This window comes from Geotrypetes seraphini, chromosome 14 (assembly GCF_902459505.1).
Source record: "Geotrypetes seraphini chromosome 14, aGeoSer1.1, whole genome shotgun sequence".
NCBI lineage: Eukaryota > Metazoa > Chordata > Amphibia > Gymnophiona > Dermophiidae > Geotrypetes > Geotrypetes seraphini.
Genome location: NC_047097.1, coordinates 10,014,742 through 10,042,274, shown reverse-complemented (window position 1 = coordinate 10,042,274; position 27,533 = coordinate 10,014,742). Strand labels below are relative to the sequence as shown.

The following is a 27,533-nucleotide window of genomic DNA, read 5'->3' as shown; positions in this document are numbered from 1 at the left end:
GAATATTTCTGAAATTGTATCCCCCTTCCCCTTTAAAGAAAAAAATGAGAGCACCCTTTTTTACACTGTTTTGGTTTTTCTTTCACACTTTTTAAAGCCGTTTTAAGTGTTTTTAATGGTGATGACATCAATGATTTTTTGGCGGGAAAAGCATATTCTTAAACAGTTCGAGTCTGCCTTTAATAAATGAGTGCTATGGGGCCCTGTTTCATATCAAAATCACTGTTTCCAGGTATTTTAAAATGTTTTTGCTGTGGAAAAAATAGGGAGTTGTTTTTACTTTCACTTTCATCTGTAATGTATTACCATATTTGCATACTAAATGGTTGTGCAGATCTGGGACCTTGTCTTAAGCCAAACTCATACTGGTTAAGGTACTTTTTAAAGTAGTGTTGTTTTTTTAAGGTGAATTGGAAAGTTGTTTTTAATTTCACTTTTGTTGACAGCATATTATGTGCATGCAAAATGTTTATACATGGAAGTTTTAAAGTTTTGCTTCTGTTTTAGATTTTGAAGTAATATTTATGGAACCTTATGGCCTCTTACATTCTTCGGCTTCTGATTTTAAATATTTTTTTTTAATTATTTTCTGGGTAAGCTGATTGGGCTCTGATATGTGTTTTTAGTGCAATTTTTCAGTGCTTGGAAGGATCTGCTATTATATAAAGTGGTGCAATTTGAGAGGTAATTCTACCAACACATCTTTTGGTCTCTTTCTTTTCTGTTCTTTTAAGTTTTGACTGGTGTTTATTTTTTAATTGACCCTTATTATGGTTTTAATTATGTTGTATTATTGTTCTTATATATATGTTGTTATCTCTTGTACTTGTTAACAGACTCAAGATACTCATATAATTTGAGACTGATGCCCCTGACACAGGCACTAAGGCGCTGAAACATGTTGGGACATTGTTTTGAAGTCTGAATATACCTACCTGGGACCACTTGTTTTTTTGTTACTAATAAAAGACTATTTTTGAACCTTCTTTGCTTTTCTTATACTGTTTTAGCAGTTTTTCTTTGCCTCTATGTTTTATTTTCTCAAGTAGTATAAACAAACCAAACGGCATGAAAGGAGAAATTAGGTTCTTACCTGCTAATTTACTTTCTTTTAGCTTCTCCAGACCAGTAGAGGTTAATCTTTACAAATGGGTATATATCCAATCATGACCAGCAGGTGGAGACTGAAAACAAAACTGTGGGACAGTATATAATATACACCCTTCTCTATTTACCTCAGTCTGCCGAATAGCCAAGCAGAATCAAGAACTGGAAAACCGAAAGAAAACAATACAGGAGTAACAACTAACATACCCAAATGCTGTTGGAAAATGCAGAGGAGAAATACCAGAAGGAAAATGTCCCCACAGCTCGCCAGCTAAGCCAGCCAAGCAACAGCCGCTGTTCTTTAATTCTCCCCGGCCCTAGAAAAATACTAGAACCCGCAGCAAAAAATAAAAATTGCCCGCAAAACAGCCCCAACAACACAACAACAACAACAGACAGGGTGGGGACCTCTACTGGTCTGGAGAAGCTAAAAGAAAGTAAATTAGCAGGTAAGAACCTAATTTCTCCTTCTTTAGCACTCTCCAGACCAGTAGAGGTTAATCTTTACAAATGGGACGTACCAAAGCAGTCCCTCTCACAGGCTGGACCCCCGCAGGGCCGATACCAGAACACGCTCACCGAACACCGCGTCCCGACGCGCCTGAACATCTACCCGATAATGTCTAACAAAGGAAGCAAGGAAGACCAAACCGCAGCCTTACAAATATTCACTGGAGGCACGAGCGATGACTCAGCCCAAGAAGCTGCCTGACCCCGAGTGGAATGAGCCTTGAGAAACTCCGGAATGGGCTTCTGTCTCAGAAGATAATAATTTATTTCTTATATACCGCTATACCGTGAAGTTCGAAGCGGAAGCAATCGTCTCCTTGATCCAGCGTGCAATAGTAGCCTTAGAAGCGCCAGCCCCCTGACGAGAACCTGCCAGAAGGACAAAGAGATGATCGGATTTCCGGACTTCCTGGGTCCGCTGCACATAAGAGCGAAGGACCCGACTGACATCCAACCTGCGCAGCTGCCGTTGCTCAGAAGAGCCCTCCCGACTACCCAAGACCGGGAGGACCACAGATTGATTGACATGAAAAGGAGAAACTACTTTCGGCAGAAAGGAAGGAACAGGCCTCAAGACAACCCGCTCCCTAGAAAACTCCAAGAAGGGAGCCCTACAAGAGAAAGCCTGTAGCTCAGAAATACACCGAGTGGAAGTAATGGCCACCAAAAAGACCGCCTTCAGAGTAAGGTCCTTCAAAGAGCAGCCGCCCAACGGCTCGAAAGGCGGGCGCTCCAAAACAGAGAGAACCAGATTGAGATCCCAAGATGGAACAGAGGGCCATACGGGAGGCCTGAGCAACTTGGCCGCCCGCAAAAAGCGAATCACATCAAGAATGGCTGACAAGCGCTGACCTGTCACTAACCCTTGAAAAGCCGACAGGGCCGCAAGCTGAATCCGGAGAGAAGACCAAGCCAGGCCTCTATCCAGGCCATCCTGCAAGAACTCTAAAATGGTAGGCAGGAAAGCGCGAAAAGAGACCCGCGCCCGGCACCACCCCTCAAAGAGATGCCAAACCCGCACATAAGCCCGAGAGGTAGAAGCCTCCGGGACACTAAGAGCGTAGAGATCACCTTATCTGAATACCCCTTCTTACTAAGGCGACCCCTTTCAAGAGCCAAGCCGCAAGACAGAAGGGAGACGGGTCGAACATGGGAATGGGACCCTGCGTAGGAAGATCGTCCAAGAGAGGCAGAGGAAGAGGATCCGCCACCAGATGCCTCACCAGATCCGTGTACCACGGACGTCGAGGCCAATCCGGAGCCACCAGAACCACCAGACCTGGATGGTGAACAATGCGAAGAAGTACTCTGCCCACTAATGGCCAAGGAGGGAACACGCACAACAGCCCCTCCGTTGGCCATGGTTGGACCAGAGCATCCAGACCCTCGGCCAGACTGTCCCTGCGATGACTGAAGAAGCGGGGCACTTTGGCGTTGCCACTCGTGGTCATCAAGTCCATCAGGGGCTGCCCTCAAGCCTGCACTATCAACTGAAAAGCCACAGAGCTGAGACACCACTCTCCTGGATCCAAGAAGTGACGACTGAGGAAGTCCACCTGAACATTTTCTACCCCGGCTATGTGAGAGGCCAAGAGGTCCAGAAGATGGGACTCCGCCAAAAGCAGGAGCCTAGCCACCTCCTGCGCCACCTGAGAGCGCTTGGTGCCCCCCTGACGATTGACATAAGCCACCGCCGTGGCATTGTCCGACAAGACTGTGACCGACTTGCCCAACAAAAGGGAGCGGAAAGCTAACAGCGCCAGACGGACCGCTCTGGTCTCCAACACGTTGATCGACCAGGAGGCCTCCTCCGTGGACCAGGTGTCCTGAGCTGAGTGGCCCAGACACTGAGCCCCCTAACCGAGGAGACCTGCATCTGTAAGGAGCACCGTCCACTGTGGGAGATCCAGACCCACCTCCTGAACTAGGTGAGGGGTCTGGAGCCACCAATGAAGACTGCAGCGCCAAGCCTCGCAGGGGGACAGGAACATCCAAACCGTGCCTCTGGGGTGACCACCTCCGGAGCAGAGCATACCGAAGAGGACGCATGTGGGCCCGTGCCCACCTCACTACGTCCAGGGATGCCGCCATCGAATCCAAGACTTGGAGGAAATCCCGTGCCCGAGAACACCGGGACGCCAAAAGAGGGCGAAACTGAGATTGCAATTTGCTTACCCGGGCCTCTGGAAGGAAGACCTTCCCCAAGGAGGTATCGAACAGAATCCCAAGGTACTCCAGATGCTGAGCCGGGACCAAACGACTTTTGGAAAGGTTGACCACCCAGCCCAGCGACCGGAGAAACTCCCCCACTCAAGCCGTAACTCGGGAGCTCTCCTGCAACGACTTTCCCCAAATCAACCTGTCGTCCAGGTAGGGGTGCACTAGAATGCCCTCCGACCGCAAGGCCGCCGCGACGACCACCAGCACCTTGGTGAACGTCCGGGGAGCCGTGGCCAGACCAAAGGGAAGCGCACAGAACAGATAGTGCCGACCCAAAATCGCAAAGCGAAGGAAGCGCTGAAGAGAGGCCCGAATGGGAACATGCAAGTAGGCCTCCGTCAGATCGAGAGAAGTGAGAAACTCCCCCGGCTGAATGGCCAGAATGACCGACCGCAGAGCTTCAGGCGAAAAGAGGAAATCTGAAGAGCCCTGTTGACCCCCTGCAAATCTAGGATGGGCCGAAAAGTGCCTTCCTTCTTGGGCACCACAAAGTAAATTGAGTACCTGCCGGCGCCCCACTCCGGAGGGGGCACTGGAACAACTGCCTTGGGATCTAGCAAGCGCTGAAGGGTCTGGCGAAAGCCTGCATCATCCAAGGTGCCTGACATAGAGAGGCTAGGAAAAGATCCAGCAGAGAGCGGGCAAACTCCAGGGCATAACCGTCCCGCACCACCTCCAGGACCCACTGATCGGACCTGATCTCGGCCCATTTGGAAAAAAAATTTGCGCCCAAAGGGGGCGCCGGCAAGGAGTTATTGTGCAGGACAGGAAGCGAGGGAACCAGCGGAGGGATTCCCTGCCCCCCGACGGGCCCCCCGAAAGGGCTGCATGCGCTGGAAAAACCGACCCCGGGAAAACCCCAGAGCTGGGAAAGAAGCAGCCCCACGCCCCGGGCAATACTTGCGGAACTCCCGCAAATGCCCCTGGGCAGTGCCACCCCGAGACGCCAGGCGGGCACGGTCCTCAGGCAGATGGGGCACCTTTGAGTCCGTTAGAGTCTGAAGACAAAAAAGACCCCCGGAAAGGAAATTTAGGAAGCTTAGCTTTGGACGCAGCATCCGCCAACCAAGCGCGAAGCCACAAAATACGCCGCGTGGCCACGCCAAAGGCCATAGACTTAGCCGACATCCGCACCAAGTCATAAAGAGCATCCGAGAGGAACGAGGCAGCCATCTCAATCTTCACCACCTCCTGATCCACCAAAGACCAATCCTCAGACTCCCGATCCAGAATACGCTCAGCCCACCGAAACACGGCGCGAGCCACCAGCCCCCCCATAAATAGCCGCCTGGACCCCAAAGGCAGAGACCTGAAAATTTTGCGTAAGAATGTTCTCCAACTTGCGCTCCTCAGAGTCCCGCAAGGCAGAACCGCCCTCAACAGGCACAGTATGCCGCTTAGAAATTGCCGAGACCACCGCGTCTATGACTGTTGACGTTAAAGTAGCCCGATACCCCTCTGGGATGGGATACAAACGAACCATGATGCGCGCCAAATGAAACGGCGCCTCCGGTGTTTTCCACTGTTCCAGCACAATATCCCTAATATCCTGATGCATAGGAAAAGAGCGGGAAACGGTACGGATCCCCCTAATCAGAGGGTCCCCCACACGCGGAGTCTCCGGCGGCGCATCCTCAGAACGCAACACCGAAGAAACCTGTTGAATCAGGTCCGGTAGCTCATCCCTCTGAAAAAGGCGCACCACGGACGCCTCTTCGCCGGAGGACGGGAAACCCGACAACCCGCCGCCAGCGGCCGTCCCCTCGAGAGGGTCCTGGAAATCCGCAAAAGGGTCCAGGTCCTCATCCAGGCCAACACGCTGCTCAGACCATAAATCCTCGTCCCAAGACACCCGCGGACACTTGGACGAGGGAGGAGGAGGAGGGGACGCCACAACAGACGAGAGAGTCAAAACCGCAGGGAGTGCAGAGGAAACCCCACTTCCCGAAACCCCCTGGGCGCATACGGGACCCCCAGCCGCCTGAAAATAGGCTCTGCACAAAGAAAAGAAGAAAAAAAGAAATCAGGGGAAACCCCCCCCCCCCCCGGGGGTCCCAAGGGACTCCCTGCCACAGCAGGGGACCCAGCAGAAACCTGCCCCTGTTTTTCCAATACAGGGGGAAGGTCACCTGAGGTGGAAGACAAAATGGAGGGGCCAGACTGTGAAAATGGCGACTTTCCCGCCAAAAATGCTCCCTCCATAGCCTGTAGCGGCTGAGAAGCCTGAACAGTCCCAGCCGCTAAAACAGGCAAGTCGGCATTAGCTGTCAAAAAATCAGCTGAGAGGGAATCCTTCGGGGAATCCCTCCATGGGCGGTTGGAGAAGACCGGGCTTTCCCACTGCTCCCAGCCGACTCGCAAGGCACCATCGGCGGGGAGCTCTGGGCGCCTGCAGCCGCTGCCAACGGAGCTCCACCACCTACCGGCCCAAACTACCGAATTCAGTTCGGCCGCGAGTGCCTCGCGGCTGGACCGAATTGTGTCCCACTCCCCCGAAGAAAGGCACAATTGCTCCATACGCGACCTAGCTAGAAACAAAGTGCCAGTTAGATGAAAAAATACTGTAAAATACAGTAAACTGACAGGGAAGCAACCCTGCAGACCGGCACTACCTCAGGATTTTTTTTTTTTACAGAACAGACTCCACAGGCTCTCGAAGCAATATGCCTTGCTTGATTTAGGGGGCAAGGCTTACTGCTGAGGCTCCTCTAAAAAAATGTGGGGAGGTGGAGGAAATGGGGGGAGGGACCCCGCTCGAGACCCGCTGGGTTTGACACCCCCGAGGTCGGACGGACCCCCAAACAGGGCCCGCCCAAGCTCTGTCCGGCCAAAAACAGGGACTAGAAACCCCCTAAACAAATTCCAACAGCCCTACCAAGGGAGATGGGTACAGATCACTCAACACCTGCTGGAGACTGAAAGAAGACTGAGGTAAATAGAGAAGGGTGTATATTATATACTGTCCCACAGTTTTGTTTTCAGTCTCCACCTGCTGGTCATGATTGGATATATACCCATTTGTAAAGATTAACCTCTACTGGTCTGGAGAGTGCTAAAGAATCAAATATGTTCCAGCAATTTGATCAATGCAACTAATATACAAATTTATGCTGATAAAATTAAAAAAATAAAAATAAAAAATCAATGTTTATAATCGCAATACTTCATTTAAAAAAATCAATGTACCCTGCTCAAACAGCACTTGAACAGTCAATCTATAAGTCATTTATATGCATGCCACAACACACCATATAGTGTGTCATGATGTTTGGGACTAAAAATAGCCTCTAAAGCCACCGACAGCTCTGAAGATGGCAGAGATGCTAATATAAAATTTATTACATGCTACTGTGAAGCTCAATGCTTAAGCTGATATCTTGGAAGGTGATGCTACTTCCACTTTTCTCCTTGCTTTTTACAAAGCTGCTGTAGCAATATAGGTGCACTAAATGCACTGAAGTCCATTCAGTTCCTAAGGGCTTCAGTTCATTTACTGTAGGAATATCGCTACTGTGGCTTTGTAACAGGGGCCCTTAATGTGCTATTGCCGACAGCTGGGATCTCTCTAAATTTTTTTTTTATTTTTTTTTTAGTCAAACAGGAAGCTGTTCTTGTACTGGTAGGATTTATAGACCTGGTAGGATGTTGAAATCTGAGGAAGCCTTGCGATTAACAGCGATTAAGGAAAGAAATATACGATATGCACTTTCAAAAATGAGAATGTTTTGTATTGCTGGGGTACATTTGTGGCATAACTTATCTGGACATCTAAGATTATGCACGAATTGTGCTAACTTTAAGAAGTTAATAAAGACACAACTGTTTGTTGATGCCTACATGTAATGAGGATGAAATTTCTTCTTCAACTGCCTTGACATACTATCACTGTATAAAATGGGATAATAGAGATTGTTGTTTTATGTTAATACATTTTACGGTTAATTTTATGAATGTTTGCTGCTGGAAACCGTTTAGATATTAAGCAGTCTATAAATGTTTTAAATAAATAATGCCGCAGGTCTTTGGCGGGATCTAAGAACAACTACAATTAAAACCAACATGTATGCTCCCTAGCCCTTTGGGATCTCAGCCAGTCCTCAGGACACAAGCAGCCACTCATTATTAGGATAACCATAATGAAAAGGGGGGTGGGGGGGAGAAAGATCTGCATACAATGGAGCTAGTGCAAGCAAATTTATCTCATGCATATTCACTGTGGATATCTTGAAAACTAGATTGGCTTGGCATATACCAAGGACTGCACTTAGATCTTCTATTCTAGTTACAGACTGTAGAAAAGAAAAGAAAAAACTCTTACTAAACATTATTTTCACTTCTTGCAGTTATGCTATGCTACTCAACAGTACAATGCACACAGTTTTAAAGGGTTGTTTTTTTTTTTGGGGGGGGGGGTTTCTGAAGCAGACACTTTCAGTGTAAAACTGCTTTTATACTGATGGATTTGGTACACGCTAAACTCTTAAAAGCTAATTGAAAAAATGATTCATGACCAAATAAAGCAAACAAGTGTTAGCATGAACTCAATTCAGCCCTTTCCCCTTCATTGAACAGGGCTAATTAAAATGTTAGTAGCACCATTTAGATCAGAAATTGATGATTTTTAAGCTTGCTTTATTTCAGGGGGATGTCTCCCTTAGCTACTAAATAATGGGCTTCTTTTATTAGATGGAAACAGAGGTTGGAATCAGAGAAGGGTTTCCTATTAACACCTAAATGTATTGTACAAATATTTTAATGTTGTAATTAATGTACTACTTCATTCTATATGCATTCTATAGGTGCTTCTAATATGCAGGGACATATGTAAAATGGAGAAAAAATAGCAATTTATTACCACACTTATTCAGGTTGCATCAATGAGTTTATAAAGGGATGCCACTGGTTGTATGCTTGAATTTGTATATATACTGTGAGCCAAGCATTTTGTAAATGTGGAATAATTTAGAATTAAAATTAGAAATATTTGGCATGATACAAGATTAACTGATGTCATGGTATCTCAGTTAGTAACTAATACAAGAAAAATGTATAGTTTTTAGTTCTGCACCGTCTATTAATTAGCCATCTTTGAATTATCTGTGAACCTTGTAAAAATCAAGTTGTCTTCACTATGGCCCCCTTTTCTTAAGCCGATTATTGTGGGCCGAAGAGGTAACCGCACCGAAGCCCTTTAAATCCCTATGGGCTTTGGTATGGTTGCTGCGCGGTTTAGTAAAAGGAGGGGAGGGGGCCATGTTTGTCATTCAAAAAAAAAAATAAATAGATAAAATTCTGATTTGAGTGCCATCTCAGTAACAGCACCATAGACTACCTCCAGTATCAGGACATAGAGTTCCTATGAGCGGCAGGAGCAGTGCAGAGCATTCAGCATGCCGGCCTGTGCTAAAAACAAACAAACGGTATCGTGGTTTTGTAAAAGGGGGGAAGTTACTAGAAAGTAAAACTAGTAGCTCATAATACAACTGGACTGCAAACGAAAAAACAGTACAATATTTCAGTCTCGTTTTTTGCCACCATTGTGTTTTTTTGACCTCGACGAGATTTTTCCTCTCATGTCGAGGCCTTCTAGCAGGTTCAAGAAGTGCTCTCATTGCCAACAACCCACTCTACTCTGTAACACCTCTTGACATGTCCAGAAATCCTCTTCTGTAATCCGCCTTGAACCGCAAGGTAATGGCGGAATAAAAATCACTAATGTAATACACAAAGTGAGGGCTGATATGGAAATCATTTTCAGAGTTCTCTCGTTACCACACTCATTCAGAATGCTTCTATTCTGCAATTAAGTTAATGAGCTCAGCTCCAGCAGGGGATGACCAAGTGTCTATGTGCCTAATGAACTGTTTTCTTAAGAGAACACCTAATAAAGCTGTTGCAACCAACCCCTCCTCCCCCTTAGAAAACTACCAATATTGCCCACCAGGACAACTGCAACTGGTGGATTAGTACCCCCATTTTATTTTATACTGAAGACAACCTTAAATAATAAGCTGAAAAGTGCAAGCTTTAAGCATGGCATAAAGACATGTAAAACATGATTGGTGTGGGTTCAGACCTAATGTTCAATAAAGGTAGGGGGCGAGCCTTGCAGCTCTTTGATATGAACTGCCAGTTTCTGCTTTCCTGATCAAAGCTATGTGCACGGATCAGACAGACAGATTGACCAACCCACTGATCAAGCCTTGACAAGACAGTGACATGTATTATGGAACATGCCTAAAAATTGGCCTATGGAGTAGAGAATGACACGGTGGTTGTTACCCGTGGCTAGCCGCGGATAACCAGCCAAAACGGTGACCAAAAAAAAGGTCACCGCGAGATCGGGGACAAGGCCATTCACTGCCCCGTGGAGCGGTGAATGGTTAGCATGCGCGGTGAACGAGCGTTCGATCCGGCAGTTCCCTCTCTCCCGCCGGCCATGCATCTCCCTCCCTCCCTCCTTTTCCCTTACCCTTTCTTGTTGAAACTGGCGATTTCTATAAGGCTATGAGCTGTATTATAGCCGGAGCCTTGAAGTTGCGTCGCATTGCCTGCTGGAAAAATCTCCTCTGACAAAACTTCCGATTTCCGGTTGCATCGGAGGAGACTTTTCTAGCAGGTAACCCGACACGACTTCAAGGCTTCGGCTGTAATACAGCGCATAGCCTTATACAAATTGCCAATTTCACCACAAGAGAAGGTAAGATGGAGGGAGGGAGAGAAATGCACGGCTGGCCGGCGGGAGGGAGCTGCTGGACCGCGTGAAGGGTGCTGGGGGTGGGGGGATGGAGAGGAGAAGACGCTGAAGACGGGGAAGGGGCGGTGAAAGGAAGAGCGGTGACGGGGCGGTGAAGGGGACGGCAGAGACAGGGACGGGGCGCTGGGACAGAAATTTTCCCTGTGTCATTCTCTACTCTGGATTACTTGAATCTACTCTAACCATCCAAAAGAACCTAAAGAATAGGCTGAGAAAATCACTGGGAAAAAAAAAAAAAAAGTCTTCCAGAAGGGCTATGAAAAGTCATGGGAGAGAGTGGAATCTGAGCCCTTGATGGGAGTGATAATTTAAAATAAAATAAAACTACACAGATACACATTTAAAACCATTGCAAAATCCTAGCTAAAAGATGTGGGAAGGAAGGGGGGCCAGGCATACTAAATATGAGGGGGGAAAACAGGGAAAGAAAAACTAATTTGCATTGGATCTTAAAAGAGAGAGAAATAATACTGACAGCAAAAACACTTTATCCTCAATATGCATTCTATATATACTGAGTATGTAGGCAACACATTTTTGCTTTTCTTCTTTTCATTTAGTTTTATTTTCTTGTGTTTTCTGTTTGTGCCATTCCCTGTGATTTTTTTAAAGTGTATACCAAAAAAACTCTGTGGAGTGACGATGTTCCTAAATGGACTTTATTTGAAAGTGTCAAAGTTCCAAAGGTACACTGAAATCATCCACATAAAAGCATTAAAGGACCTAGTCCGCTAGGGATACAGGACCCAACACGGTCCGCGTTTCGACAAAAAGTCTTCTTCAGGGGTCCCTGGGGGTCCTATAAAGATGAATACGTGGGAAACAATTGTGTGGTGAGCCGGAAGTGAGACACTGCTTGCATTTGCAATGGAAAAGGGTCAATTCCTTTTGGTTTTTCTTTTTTTTTTTTTTTTTAAAGTGTATGCCATACCTTGCAATATCATGGAACAAATTAGCATACATACGAAAAACAAACAAAATATGGGCATCGCCAGTTTTTACCATTGTTATAATCTGCTTTAAGTGTTTAGAACAGAGAAATATAATTTTTTTCAGTTACACATTATCGGGTCTTTTTACTAAGGTGCGGTAACCGAATTAGCACATGCTAACTGCTAATGCATCTATATACTATAATGGGCACATCAGCGTTTAGCGCGGGCTAAAATGCTTAGGGCTCCTTTTACGAAGGCGGTTTAACGCGCGTAGTAGCGCATGCTAAACTGCCGGCCTCACTAGCCGCTACCACCTCCTCTTGAGCAGGCAGTAGTTTTTGGGCTAGTGCGGGATTAGCGTTTGATTAAAAGTCACGCGCCCTGAAGCCGCTAAAGTGGCTTCGTAAAAGGAGCCCTTAGTGTGCCTTTGTAAAAGAGGGGGTATATCTATCGCAGAAAACAAACTGAGACATACCGAACGACTGGGCGCACAGTTCCTGTTCTTTTACAAAGATAGGAAGAATTTCCTACAAAGCTATGAAAAATCACATCTTTACTGTCAAGATTATACAATTCCTGTATGCAACAATGATGAACTGAATGTCTTCAAAGAATTTAATTTCTTAATTCGTGTACATTTGTTTTTCTCTGTGATACCAGGGTATTAAAGCTCATACCAAATGGCTGAGCACATCCTCTTAAGTGAAAACAGACACTGCAAGAATAGGACTATATGTGGTATTCAACATGAGTAAGTATGTTGTTCAAAATAGTACATACTAACCAGTATAATGTGCTGGGGGCTGCCTATGGACACACTATTACTCACCTTCAGGTTGAGTCTCTACTTTGAGAGACACAGAACTTTCCCCAGGTCCATGTTTGTTGCGAGCTACAACTCGGAAGAGGTAGATAGTTTCAGGCATGAGGTTTTGGATAGTCACTTGCATTTCTCCAGGGTAACTTGTGTTTTCAACACGTTCTCTTAATTAAAAAAAAAAAAAAGGATTTAAGTGGGACAGAAACCATGCTTTAATAAATTTGCATTTTAAACAGGAAAACTTGGCTTTAAAAAATATTTTGTATTTTTCAAATGGTATTCAAATACAAAATGCATATGCAGAACAGCCTTTAAATGCTGTGGGACTATACTCTAAAAGAGTACACTGTATTTAGTGTAAATGTTTGCACACACATGACAAATTACCAACGCGTTTAATGAGCTATCGCATAGCTAGTCTGTTAACTCACAGAACATGAGCTCCTTATGCTACATTCTTTTTTAACACAATATTGTTTATTATTTGTGAAAGGTGCTAGACTAACAGCATTGAGAACAACAGTTCTGCTTTTACCCGGAGCAAATACCATATTCGCAGCCACAGTGTAAACCTCTCTCCACTGAACTACTAATATGCCTCGAGCGTGTTCTTGGAGAATGATACTCAAGAGGAAATCTTGCAGCATTTATCTAGAAACACTAGATAACAAAGCAGTAGCAGTTTCTCTCTATGACTGTTCAGTACTGATCTTACTGTAGAACTGATGTAGTAAACTGCGCCACACTTCCCCCTCCCCATTCGCGGTTTCTGCACTCGTGATTTCACATAATCGCAATTTTTTTCTGGGGTGGGGGAAAATAAAAATACCCATATTTTTTTACCTCCTTGCCGTCTTCCCAGCCTTACCTGGTGGTCTAGAGGGCTTTCGGGGCAGGAGCGATCTTCCTACGCTCCTGCCCCGTGCAGGTCGCCATGAGGAAATGGTTGTAGGGAGTTCCCGTCGGGAAGGCGGCAGGGAGGCAGGGGTGGGTCAGAGCCGGATAATTGTGGCTTTTCACCATTCGCGGTCCGGCTCTGCCCGTATCCCCCACAAATGACGAGGGAGAAGTGTATACTTAAATGCAGTAATATTATTCATTCAGAAATATCTCTAGTGTGGGAAAACTGAGGATATCCCAATGGGCATGCAAATGAATAAGAATATAGGAACAAAAGAACAGCTATACTGAGTCAGACCAATGGTCCATCTAGCCTAGTCTCCTGTTTCCAAAAGTAGCCAATCCAGGTCACAGTACCAAGAGATCCACCTTAGGCTGAGAATATCTGTTGCCACTCCTGTGCCATAGGACAGTGTTTCTCAACTCAGTCCTGGAGTACCCTCCTTGCCAGTCAAGTTTTCAGGATAGTCACACTGAATATGCATGAAAAGGTTTTGCATATAATGGAGAGAGGTGTATGCAAATCAAGTTTATGCATATTCATTGTGGATATCCTGAAATCTAACTGGCAAGGGGGTACTCCAGGACTGAGTTGAGAAACACTGCCATAGAATACAGCCTAGTCATTGTTTTTGGTTACCTTTAGAGAGCCCTCAGGAGCATACCAGTGCTCCATGACTAAGACACTCATATCAGCATGCCAGGGAAAAGACATAGGCTGCACTCTCATTCCGCTCAGGATAGAACACTGAGTGGAAGGGGCCTGCTGGGAGTCCGACTGTAACTCTTGCGGACAGTCAGTAATGCCCTCTAATAGCACCAAAGGCTTGAACAGCCAACATGTTGTGGGATCTTCCCTTTGGTCGAGGGCCCCCACTGCTTCCTGCGTACTTGCTCCCATTTGCAATCCTATATTGGTCAGCAGGGAAGACTCACTCTGTGATAACAGGGGCATACAGACTGATCTCTCACTTTCCGAGTCCCTGTCAGAAAGGTCCACAGGATCCTGGTCAGCTTTGCCAATGAGAATGATGTGCCCTGGAAGCCCAAGTCCCCCTAGGCAACCCCTGGCTTGCTGCCAGACCTCAAATGAGGATCTCATCTATCCAAATATGCTCTCCACATCAAATTAACAAATTCAGGAGAAATGGCTTTATTAGGCAGCACCGAGTCCTCTTTAGGTAACTCCACCTTAAGTCTCTTGGGCTCCGCGGCTTTCATGCTCTTAGGCTTAGGTACACCTCTGTACTGGGGCTTTGGGAGGGATTTTCCTCTGTAAAAAGGCCCCCCCAACGTTCCTGTGCCTTAGAGACCAATGGAGAGGCTAAGCTCAATACTCCCACTTGCCCTTCTCATGTTGCGTGTCACTTGGTGCAAGGATACTCTTCCATCATCCAACCAGTGCAAATCTAGCATGAATTAGGGGTAAAAGAGCCTAAGGGCTCCATCCTTGCCAATGTTGAGGTAAAATGAGGAGATTTGAGGGATCTGGAGAACTCTGTAGGAAAAAATGGGAAATCCAGGATGGCCACCATAGCAGCATGTTAGCACCAAAAAAACCAGCTCAAAAATGACTTAACTAAAAGTTAAAAACTCAAAACAGGATTTTAGAGGTGGGGGACCCTACAAAGGTAGAAGACACCTTCAAAAATAGTTTTTTCAGACCCCACCCCCCAACATACATGATTTTGCCCATAGGCTATAATAGGCTTAACTCACTGTGACATGTGCTCTGAAGATGCTAAAACCTGCCTCAGCTCTAAGAAGTAGCTGGATCTGAAAGAAGAACTCATGCCTCAATAAGCCAGTCCTCCAAATGCTGAGATCTTTGGCCTGCCAGTCAGATCGATTCTCATACCCGAAGGAACCATGCGTGGAAAGGAAGGAAGGCGAAATTGCAGTTGGCCCTCTGAAGGACCCCACTGGGCCCCCTGTTGACATCCAACAGCCTGCACTCAAGCCCCTGCGGGTGAGCTAAGCTACTAGGGACATGGACCCCGAACTCCAGAATAGTTTCTACAGGCTGGCCAAATAGGTCCCCAGGGGACTAACCTGCTAGCTGCAGACCCAAGTCTGCTTCTTCTCCGTGCAGGCAGAGTTGTCCCTCACTGGGGAGCTCTGGTGCACTGATAACCACAAAAAATGTGAAAATACTGAAAATAATAAATAAATATACAGAGCAGATCAGAAAGGCACCTTCCAGTTTGCGTGCATAAGGAAAAACTGAAGGGGGCAGCAGAGCCTTCTGGAGAAGGAGGAGAAGTTAAAAATCTGGAATGGATTCCTTCTGCATGGCTTGCGAGCATGAGGGTAATACTCTATTGTCCAGACTGGCATGAATATTGCACTAGAATAAGACATTCTTTTTATCATTTTGATCACAGACATACAGTTGAAAAGGTCTAATAAAGCAAATCAAGTAGTAATTTTACTTATGGAGTGGATACTTTCTGCTGGCTGCATTTTAAAATTACAAAACAAAAACTTTTTAAATTCTTCTAAAGCACTTCTATCAACTGTTTTGTACAGAGCAGCAAATATGCTGAGTAATCAGCACTATAGGAGTCTATCTTTAACCTGACATGGTTAACCATTACTAGGATTTATATATGGTAAACTTCATGGGGGTCAAAATAGAAAGGGCCCCCAACATTAGAGCCACTGCTTAATGTAGTCAGTGTCTCAATATCAGTAAAAAGAACTTAACAGGTATATGCATGTGACCCTCTTTCATCCATTAAATTCAGTAGGTTTCACTCTATGAGAGTAGCTTAAAATAAAGACTGGGGTAGGATTATTAAACAATATGCTAGCATGAAGCGACTAAAGCACAGTAGATATCATGAAACGGCAAAGACACTGGAATAAAAATTAGAGTGCTTACCTTCCATCACCATCTTTGCTGTAGAACACAGAGTACGTAAGGTTGTCTCCATGAGAATCCACCGGTGTCCGCCATGTCAGTTTGATGAAGCGAGTTGAGACAAGAGAGGCCACGACGTCCCTTGGGGCTGAAGGCAGTGGTCCAATTGTTGCTGGTGCTAGATGGTCAGTAGTGGCACTGGTCAGTGAAGTGGAAGCTAATGTTGGGATGGCAACATCTTGGTATGTGCAAACATTGGGATATATGAAGGGCAAAATCACGACGGTTTAAAGAAAAAAAAAAAAAAAAGAAAACACCAAGAAAAAACAAACAAAAAAAAGAAATAAACAAAACCACGATGGGAAATAAAAACATATGTAAACACAAGGCAGGTCATTAAACTGAAGACTAACATGCAAGAAAAGAATAACTACTAAAAACTAACAATGGGGGATATTTAAGACACAGCACTGAAATGCAAGGGTAGCTAATTTCCATTATAATGTGGTGAAAATGAGGTAGGAAATGGGTAGGGTGATATAAATGGTGGTATACTAACTCAAAAACAAAATAGGACCCAGGTGTCCTTTACCACACGTAATCACTATTTACTTTTTGGTTTTAGAAGCAATGTACGATTACTCTTGTTAAGTATACCCATAATATACTACATACACAAACATATTTATCTAGCAACATTATAAGGATCAGTAGATAAAGACATTTTGGTTCACCAAGTCTTCAATGAGATATGTGCAAATGTTATTTTCAAAATTTATATAGACTATGTTTACATATCTATTATCTATTTGGATGTTAGTTTTTGGATCTGATGTGCAAATAGAAGGTATGGGCAGGCTGTCCAGATTCTTGCCCAGAAAGAGAGGTCAAATATTATACTGAAGAGTAAAAACAAAGAAAAGGCATAATTGTCACCTAATCTTTATTTCAAAAAGATGCCCATTAAGCATACTGTGCCCCAACAAAGCCATTGTTGGATGAACTTCATTCTTGAATAAGCTGACGACAAATAGAAAAAAGTGCGAGTCAAATCATTTCTCAGGCTTCTTCTGCTCTTGATGGCATCTGAATAGCTTATATGTCCATCCAACAAAGACAGCTTAAAATAGTTCATAAATTACCCTTGATGGAGGTGATTGCCAAAATACGGCTGTTTTGGGCTCCAGTGTGCATAAGAATCTTTATGAAGTAATGGAGAATTGGTGATAATTATCACTTTTCTTTATTTCCAGATTCTTGCTTCCTTAAGATAAATTTGGCTGTTTTATGGTGTTATGAGATAAATCAAGTGATACATAATACATATACCTCCCCTTTTACTAAACCGCGCTAGCAGTTTTTAGCACAGGGAGCCACAGTGAATGCTGCACCTGACATTCATAGGAACTCTATGAGCGTCAGGAGCAGCACGGAGCATCCTGCACTTATCGCCTGCCCTTATCCAGGGCAAGTTACATGTTAACATACAAAATAAAACATATCATATTAAAAGGGGGGATAGTTTTTACAAATAACCATAAGAAGAAATATGGAAAGCAATGTAAAAATGGTACTTTAATCTCACATTTTAATGACAAAAAAAAAAAGAGAGACCCCCAGAAACTGATAACAAACATGCTCCATTCCTCTTTAAAATTCTCCACTATCAAAAGTGTTAGTGAAATGCATAAATGTACCAGACCTGTAAGGCTGGCTAAACAAAATGCTCTTAGATTCCTGAAAGGGAGGGCCTGGCCCTGCCATAAAACCAGCCTGCATAATACATGAAATTAAGCACCAACGCTAGTGTTTAACTTGCATGTACATTCAGTAGCACTGGCTGCTTAATATACATTAGCAGTGACTGTCTTTCCATTCATACACACAGACCTGCTATTTCACTGGCTTAACTTATACATACAAGTTATATGAAAAGTAGCTGAATTTCACTACTTTAAATATAACTTGTGGCCTGGTCCCGGACAAGCCACCAGTCCTTCCTTTTTCTATATAGTCCACCAAAGTTAGGCATCTACTGTGGTGCGCCTAGCCAATGTAGGCATCACACTTTAATTGATAGGCTTAACTGGCACTTAACACTACACAATTGATGTTCACTGGGAAGATGTGACTCACGGTAGAGCTGCTGCCACTGGACGTGAACTCTCAGGCCTTGAGCATGCGCACATGCTCAAGGCCCAGCACCGGAGGCAGATTTTCGGGCACCGGCACAGCACAGGACATGCTAGTGCAGGTGCGGAGGCTACATCAAAGTAAGAAGAGGGTTCGGGTGGGTTGGGGGGACCTCAGGTCGCGGCGGGGGGGGGGGGTGCCCGATGGCGGCGGGGGGGGGGGGCCGGATTGCGGGGGGGGGGGAAGGTGCCGGTTCGCAGGGGGGCGCTCGCAAATCGAGGCGCGCTCGGTTTATGAGGCACCAAGTTTGCAAATGCTTTGCTCGTCTTGCAAAACACTCGCAAACCGGTGCACTCGTAAACCGAGGTACCACTGTACTTGTTTTATACAAAAAATTGCACACATGAAATGAGGCAGAACATTTTTTTTATTAATTTGGGAGAGAGAGAAAGATGAATGTGTGTGTTTAAGGAAAACATGTCCATTGGAAAATGTGTCACCTTTTGTTTAACCAATGAATAATACACACATTATCTTAAAAGCCTAAAGAACATTTTTCACATTTATAAGAATAAGGCAACAATATAATATATTATGCCCACAAAAAGGATGTGTCTGCAATTTAAAAATTTACTGACATCAAGCTCTCTTTTAGGAATCAAATGTATTAAACTTGGGAGAAGATACTTTGGATTTGGCTTTGTGAAATTTAGGGAAAAACACACATTTATGGTAATATTTTCCTGAAGAGAATCAATGTGTATGTTTTATTTAGCATATGTCAGTATGACCTATACAGGACTTAGTTCTGCAGCAGCTTTTAAAATTTTAAGTAGCAATTTACTAAGTCACAATCATATCTTTGATAGACACTGGCCAGTCAAACTAATCTCTTAGCTACTGTGTCTTTTACCCACATACATATATGGCTCCTTTCAATAAATCAAATTGTCAGAAAATCATAATCTCAGAAAACTGGCTTTCAGCTCTTTCTTGACTATGTGTTCATTCTTCAGAATGTCCAGAGAAAATGAATTATTTTTTAAACACTCCCCCTGGGATTCTTTTATGCAATTTCTATAGCCAGAACTATATTTAAATAATTTACAGCTTATAAAATAGCTTGATTAAAAGAAAGTCTTGGGACAACCTCTTCAGAAATACTATGATGGACCATAGCATTATAGTACTTACTGTTCTATGTAATTGTAATTATTAATCTATTTTTAAATTATTTTATTGCAGCAGGTTTTTCTGCACTATATTTACAAACACTTTGCCATGATGCTGGTATAAATCTTTTTGATGAAACTGGAAATGAGATACAAATACCAGAACAAATGTCAAGAAGTACATAAAAGTATCTCTATTTTTTATGGATTTGGTACCTCGTATAGCTCATATATTCAAGATTTGATGGATCGCTTAATCAAACTTCAAAGCGATGTACATAGCTAAAATTCATACAACTTACGGGGGTACAAAACATATCACATTAAACCACAAACAATACTTACGTATAGTGAGGAAAGGGAAAAAGAAATACTATATTTTAAAGAAAATAAGACAGAAAGGGAATGGACAAACGGAGGGTAACAATAAATAAAATCGCACGGCAGATCCTAAGGAATAAATCAAGAGAAGAGTACTAGCAATTGACGGCATCTTTAAAAAGAAAGCATTTCAATTTACTCTTGAATCGGTCTAACATGCGTTCTTCCCTTATATGAATGGGGAGAGAATTCCACATGTTGCGGAGCCATTACACAGACGATGTATTGGCGGCGCATATTGATAACCTTAAGAGAAGGAACTGAAAGTAAATGCTTATCGTTAGACCTAAGAATTCTTGTAGGGGAATAAAGAATTAAAAGCCTATCGATAAAAGCCGGGGTTTTATGAAGAAGGCATTTAAGGGTTAATAGACATATTTTATAAGATATTCTGTAAGAAACTGGAAGCCAGGGTGCTTTTTTGAGAAGCGGCGAAACGTGATTTTATTTTATTTTTTTGCTTTCATAATAAGTTTTATTGAGACGTTTTTAATAATTTGAAGAGGTGTCATTTCTTTTTTGGCAATTCACATGAAAAGGGCGTTACAGTAAACAACTTTTGAGATCACCAAAAAATGTATTAATATATTCAAAGATGTAGGTTCTAAGAATTTTGAGATGGAGCATATTTGACGTAGTCTGAAAAAGGTAGATTTAACAACACTGCTAACATGTTCACGAAATGTAAGTTTTTGATCCAAAGTTACTCCTAGGATCTTAATCGAGTTAACTGTCTTTAGTGTGTTACCCTTGAGGGGAATGGATAAACTAGGGTTTAGATTGTCTTTCCATGGAAAAAGCATTACTTTTGACTTTACAACATTTAGGGCCAATCTGATAGCATCTAGCTATCAGATTATTAATTGCTAAGAAATCATGGGCATTCTCGGAAATCTAGTGGGTACAAAAGCTGGATGTCGTCAGCATAAGCGAAAGTAGTAAATCTGATGGCTTGGCAGAGTCATCAGAGGAGCTAAAAAGACATTAAACAAAAGAGGTGATAGAATGGATCCTTGTGGAATACCATAAGGAGCAGTGTAGCTCTCTGAGGTAGAATTATTGAATGCGATTATGGAAGTACGAACTCTGAAATGGGAATGAAACCACTGCAGAACCTGATCTGAGATATATGTAAACCCTAGGTTGCTTGATGACCAACAGGCTGGTTATTATGGGCAGCTTATTAAGAGTATGTTTTGGACTGGGTTTTTAAATTCAAAGGCAGGACCAGAAAATGCTAGGAAGCCAGCTGGCACTCAATCCATTCGCTCAGCACACTTCTATCAGTCAATAACATGGTTTTAAATTCCAAACCATGAAGGGCTTACAGCAACTTTGAGTTATACAATGTATATGCCACTAAGAATAAGTTCTTCCCTCTACTTCATTGAATTAATGACATCTCTGAAATTGACATACCCTACCTGTGACATGTATGTCAATTTCAGAGATGTCATTAATTCATGATGAAATTGACTCTCTGACATTTCTGTGACAGACTGTAGAAGTCTGCCCGGTACTACCCTTAGGTTCCAACTACCGGAAGTGCTGCCAAAGCCTATTTGAATCATCTTGTCATTTGCAGGAAAGACCGTAAAAGTTTGCTTAGCACTATATTCACGTTACAAATTATCAGAGTTTCCATCTGAGCCCACTCCAGCCCATCCTAAACTGAATTGTCATATACAAGACACAAACTGTGCAAGTCTGCCCAGTAGTTGACTTACTGTATTTTTTGCTCCATAAGACGCACCCTAGATTTAGAGGAAGAAAGCAAGAAAAAACACATTCTGAACCAAATTCTCCCTGCCAGGCTCTGCACCCAACCCTACGCTCCTTGCCATGCTATGTACCCTGTCTCACTGCACTGTCCTGTCCTGTAACCTGCCCCCAGTACCTTTTTTAATTCCCCCTCCCTTTTTTATGGTACAACAATTTTTATTGGTTTCCAAAATAAATTACAAACAGGGTATAGCCCAAAACAGAAACAAGTCCCATACAAAACTGGAACAATAATCAAGAATACCACAGCATGAATCCCCGCCCCCTCCTAGAGCAGGGAGCAGCCTCCAGTATGCAGAACAATGAACCAAAAATTAAAAAACAATCTTTTTTAACCCCCGTCCCTTTTTATGTATAATCATTTTTTTTTTCAAAAAATAAAATCCAGTCTACAAATACAATCAACCATAGAATACAACCAACTACAACCATGATACAAACGATACAGAACCAACACCCCAACCCTAACCTCCCCCACTTCCTCACCTCAAAGCAGAATCTACAATGCAGTAGACTTGGACTCAGATAGCCCACTGCCAAAGAAGGAAACCACAATTTACACAGTCCCCCAAAACCACAGACCAGAAGAGAAGAACAAGAGAAAAAAAAAAAATAAGAAAAATAAAAAAACAAACAAACAAAAAAAACCAACAATGGGAATAAGTTGGAAAATAAAATAAAATAAATTGGCCCCCTCATGCGCCCCCCCATTCGGAGGGTGGTGCTGGTCAAGGCAGGCAGCTCGTGTCTGCCGGCCAGCACACCGCTGGGCCACCAGGCAATGAAAAACATTTAAGGATGTATAGGACAGGACGGGAAAACTTTAAGGATACTTTAAGGATAAGAAAACTTTAAGGAAAACTTTAAGGATAAGAAATGTCCTATACATTTAAGGATGTATAGGACAGGATGGGAAAAGGCAGCGCGGGCTCAGGCAGGTGGGCAGAGGGCTCACGCCTACCTGCCGATGCACCACTGGACCACCAGGCAATGGGGGAGGTTTGAAGAGATACGGGACAGGATGGGGGTCTTTTAAAAAGGGACGAGGGTTAAAAAAGGTACTGGGGTGTTTTTAAAAGGCCCAACATTTCCACCCACTTTTGGGTGGAAAAAAGTGCATCTTATGGAGCGAAAAATATGGTAGTTCTTCTATCTTACACTGACCAGACAGTGCTCCAATGGACATTCAGTTACAAGAACATCAAAATTCTAATCACGTTCCCCCAATATGTATGTACTGTAACTTTTACAAATAGAGCTAATTTGAGATTGCTATGACAAAGGGTGTGAAGACAAATACAATCAGATTTCAGTGTCTTATTCTTAATTATATTTTTAAAATATTTTTATAATTGACTTTTGAAAATGTAGCATATGTTGTGTAGATCAGCGAAATAACTAACTGTGGTAGATTCACAATTGTGTGGGGTTTTTTGGTTATTTTGAATGAATGATAAACATTTACAAGGGTGAGGACTTTTGCAAGGAAATGGATATTCCCAAATGTACAGATTGTGTCTGAATTCAAGAAACTGTGGGATCTCTTAGAGAAAGAGATAATTGTTACTGCGGATGGGCAGACTGGATGGGCCATTTGGCCTTCATCTGCTATCATGTTTCTATGTTTACAGGAATAAAATGTGAGCGTAAAATGTAATGTAATAATGAGAACCTATGAAGTTATAAAAATATTTTATAAAATATAAATCTTTCCTACTCCCAAACTCATGGCATAATAATTTGGTAACAGCTGAAAGAAAGCTATTGATATCCTTTTCTTGACACTCAAAACCATCATTAACTACTTTCATGATGCACTACGCACAGTCAAGTGAAAGAAAAGGAAGCCTAACAATTTCCAGAGAGAGATGCGCCATTCAGATAATTTTGACTCAAACATTCCAAAAGAAAGGAAGGAGGAAAGGGAGAGGGCCAGGCAATCATGGAAGAGCAGATGGATGTGTGCAATAAAAAAAGAAAGAAATACAGCAAATGTATTTGTACGGGCTACAGACTCATGAAGAGAATATTAATCTGACTGAAGAAGGTTGTAAGTCTGCTTGGTTGCTCAGTCTTTTCTGCTCAATAAAAATTATTTTAAAAAAAAAAAAAGGTTACTAAACTTGAATCTACTTTGGCTGAGTTCCAAATGCATGCATGAATACCGTATTTCCCCACATATAGGCCACCCCCTTAAATAGGCTGCAGAAAATACCTATGCGAGTTTTAAAACTGGTAGATAAGCCGCCCCATTGTATTAGCCGCAGCTTATCCACCAGTAACTGGGGCGGCCTATACTGTATTTTAAAATCATCCCCCCCTTACCTTCCTCGCTGGACAGCTGCCTCCTGGAATCTCGCGGCCAGTGGTGCAGGGCAGGAGCGATCTTTTCGATTTCCAGCCCGGCCCCGGAGATGGAAAAGATCGCTTCTGTCCTACACCGCTGGCCATGAGATTCCAGGAGGCAGTCCGCCGTCAAGCGAGGGAGGTAAGGGGGAGGAGGAGGATTTTAAAAACCAATATAGGCCGCCCCAGTTATGCAAGCCGCAGCCACTGTGCTGACTTGCAAAACCCATATATAGGCTGCGGCCTATATATGGGGAAATACGGTAAATATACAGGCAAAGCTTCAATCCTAAATCTTAAAAAGGAAATCTTAAAAAGGACACTGACAGCACAGCAGCAGCAACTTGCTACTAAAACAGCATTTGAGAATTTTCATTTATTTTAGATTTGGATGATTTTTCAAGGTCATTTTGCTACTCTTGCTTTCTTTCTAACAAAGCTTCCTGAACTTCCCCGATGATCTTAATAGACTAGACACCTGGTACAGGCAAATTTATCTTATGCATTTTCATAGTGGGCATCCTGAAACCCAGGTGGCTCAGGATTACCAGGATAGGGTTGGGAAGCTCAATTTTATATATTTCCTTTGATTATATCATCTTAAGTACATGGATTTATTTAGGATTACTAATTGTATTTGTTTTTTTAGAACATAGTTATGATTTTTATTCCTCTACTTGCCTGACTTTGCATGCTTGTGTTTCATGCTGAAATCAGAACTTGGGGTTCATGCATTTCATGCAGGGAGGGGACTGAAGCAGCTGTGTTCACCTCAAGCTCCTACAACTTAGGTTAAAAAAATACTTTGTTAATTTACGGTTCTAATTTTTACATACATCTGTTCAGTCTGTGTTAAGGCATCAGCTTTAAATTTTATTTCAAATTTCTCTCATTCATTTTAGTTTGTTTTGTCTGATAAGACTTGAAACTGCTAGTGTTCCCGAACTTCTTGAACTGCATGACTCAAGCTTGAAGAGAGTCAGAGTCACAGTGCAGAAGCCAGAGTTGGCTGATTTGGATACAGTTGAAGTCAGTCAGATGCAGACTGGATAGCAGCACTTGGCAAGCCAGATTCTAGCTCATGAGCTGTAAGTTGAAAACCCTGATGTAGATCCTCCTTTCAGATACTCTCCCACTGGTCAACAGAGGATACAAAGTTGTTTTACCCTCTTCCCAAGCATGTCACCTCTATCAGATGCCCAAGGCTAACTAGTCCCAATGGCCAGGAGATCCAAACACACTGCCAACCCCTTTTATAACTATTATAATTATATATGAAACTTTTTAATTTCTTGTTTGTAGCAGATTACCATATCCATACTAAAAGGATTTTTGCACTGACATGGGTCATCTTATTAGGGCTTGGCATAAAAGCATAAGTCACTATATACTAATTTTATACATGGAAAAATTAGGTCTTACCTGATAATTTTCTTTCCATTAGTCCTTCACATTATTCCAGACCAATGGGATAGTTATGTCCATCGACTAGCAGGTGTATATAGTACACACATGAAGAGCTGAAAGATATAAGTCCTAACCAACCCTCAGCTCCTCAGCATTAATGTACAGAAGCAGAGGGAAAGAAAGAAAACAAGAGTTTAGCTACCCCATCAACCTTCCTCAACTCTGAAAAATTTGTCCTTTCAAATCTCTATTATAGTTTGCTTGGCCACAAGAGCAGTCAGAGCCATATTCCTAGAATGTTTGAGGATCCACAGTGCGGCCGAACTGCAGCTCCAACCACAGAACCAAAAAAGGGAGGCCTCTAGAATAATGTGAAGGACTAATGGAAAGAAAATGATCAGGTAAGACTTAATTTATCCTTCCAAGGCGTTCTTTCCCACTATTCCAGACCAGGGGGAAGGAAACTAGAGCTGCAGCCTTAAACACTGACGCACCAATCTTGGCATTTGAGCACACTACATCAACCCAGTAATGCTTGACAAAAGAATGGAGAGAAGACCATGTGGCTACCCAGCAAATATTTGCCAGTGCCAAAAAGCTGCCTCTGTCCAGGACGCCACAAGACGTCTGGTCGAATAGGCCCTCAAAACCCGGAGGCTGCTTCCATTACAGCAAATAAGATGAGGTGACTGACTCCTTCAACCACCTCACCAGCAAGGATTTAGATGCCCCCAACCTCCACTGTTGACCACCCATCGAACGAACAACCAATCTGACCTACGAAACTCAATGCAAACCTCCAAGTATCTAAGAAGCACTTGACGGACATTCAGTAACTGCAGGTTCTCAAAATGGTTACTGGAATCCTTCTGCCAAAAATAGGACAGCTCCAAACGATTAAGGTGCTATGGTGAAACTTGGGAAGAAAGGAGGGAACCATCCTAGCTTCTGTAAAGTGTAGGAACGGGTCTCAGCAAGACAAAGCCTGGAGCTACAAAATCCTATGAGCAGATGAAATTGCCACTAGGAAGAGTGTCTTCAGAGTCAGATCCTTGACTGTAGCTTTCCTCAAATGCGCAAAGATAGACTTCTGTATGGTGCAAAGCACCAAATTGAGACTCAAGTCCGGACAATCAGCCTGAGAGGAGGTCAAAGGCAGCTCACCCCCTTCATGAACTGGATGACGTCTGGATGAGCCGCCAAAGACATCTGTTGTACTTGAAACCCTGAAGCAGGCCAAAACTGCCACTTGAACCTTCAGCAAACCCAGCGTGAGACGCTTCTCTAAGCCCAACTGCAGAAATGTCAAAAAGGAGTCAATTATTAATGTCAACATACAACAGTGCATTTGCAATCAAAAGAAAGAAATACCACTTTAGGAGTTTCATATGTGAATAAATTCAAACAAAGAAATATGAACTATAAAGCCATACACAGCAAGAAAAGGACTTATCTGAAATCAATCTGCTCACTTTGACAGCCACTTCATCTATCAGCCACTTCATCTATCATCACCAATTTTCTAAAGCTTACACTCGAACATAATAGCTCCTTGATATCATTAGTGTCTTTGAAATACCAAGAACAGTCGCAGCATACTGTGGCCCATTCATGAAAGCTACATTTTTTCACTTTTCCTGTTTGATTTCACACTTTAGTTCATAGCCCATCTTTCTTTTGTCTAGAATTTATTAGGCTAGAGTTTTTCAATACTCTGGCCTAGATGCACTAAGAGGATCGGTAAGACCATGTGGGTCTGCATGATCCAATTTTTTGGTCGATTCAGAAAGAGCTATTGAAGCACTAAAAAGTTTGAATGCAAATGATTTATATGGATGTTCGGCGTAATCCCCAACTCTGCCATCCGATGATCGCTATGAGAGCAACTCACACACATGGGCAGAGCTGGCAGGGAAAAGCCCAAACAACTGAGAGGTAGGGGAAGCCCCAAAAACAGCCTCCTGCCACTCAACTGTTTGGGGTAGGAAATTTTTTTAAATTTTTATTCGCCAGGGTCCACTATAAATGCGCCTGTTTAACTTTCAAAATCCTATATGGTATCCTCCCTCCCTTTATCCCTCTTTCTTGGAATTCTTCAAACCCTAATACCACCAGATCCTCCCACAAATTAAAACTATCCTTCCCCTCGCTAAAAGGCATTTCCCACACAGGAAAGCTAGGGACCTCCCTCCACTTCAAA

At 43.3% G+C, this 27,533-nt stretch overlaps 1 protein-coding gene across 11 annotated transcripts in view; it reads right to left on the bottom strand.

Annotated features, from left to right (window-relative positions):
- NEO1 (neogenin 1) overlaps positions 1-27,533 on the bottom strand; it is a 360,380-nt gene that overhangs the window by 82,659 nt on the left and 250,188 nt on the right. For 7 of the 11 annotated variants that reach the window (XM_033919940.1, XM_033919937.1, XM_033919938.1 and 4 more), the window contains exons 8-9: positions 16,134-16,350; positions 12,359-12,513 (exon numbers count right to left, since the gene is read on the bottom strand). In XM_033919940.1, the coding sequence (XP_033775831.1) occupies positions 12,359-12,513; positions 16,134-16,350 (372 nt within the window). The remainder of the gene's footprint in view (positions 1-12,358; positions 12,514-16,133; positions 16,351-27,533) is intronic. The other 4 variants (XM_033919941.1, XM_033919936.1, XM_033919939.1 and 1 more) reach the window with 2 other exon arrangements.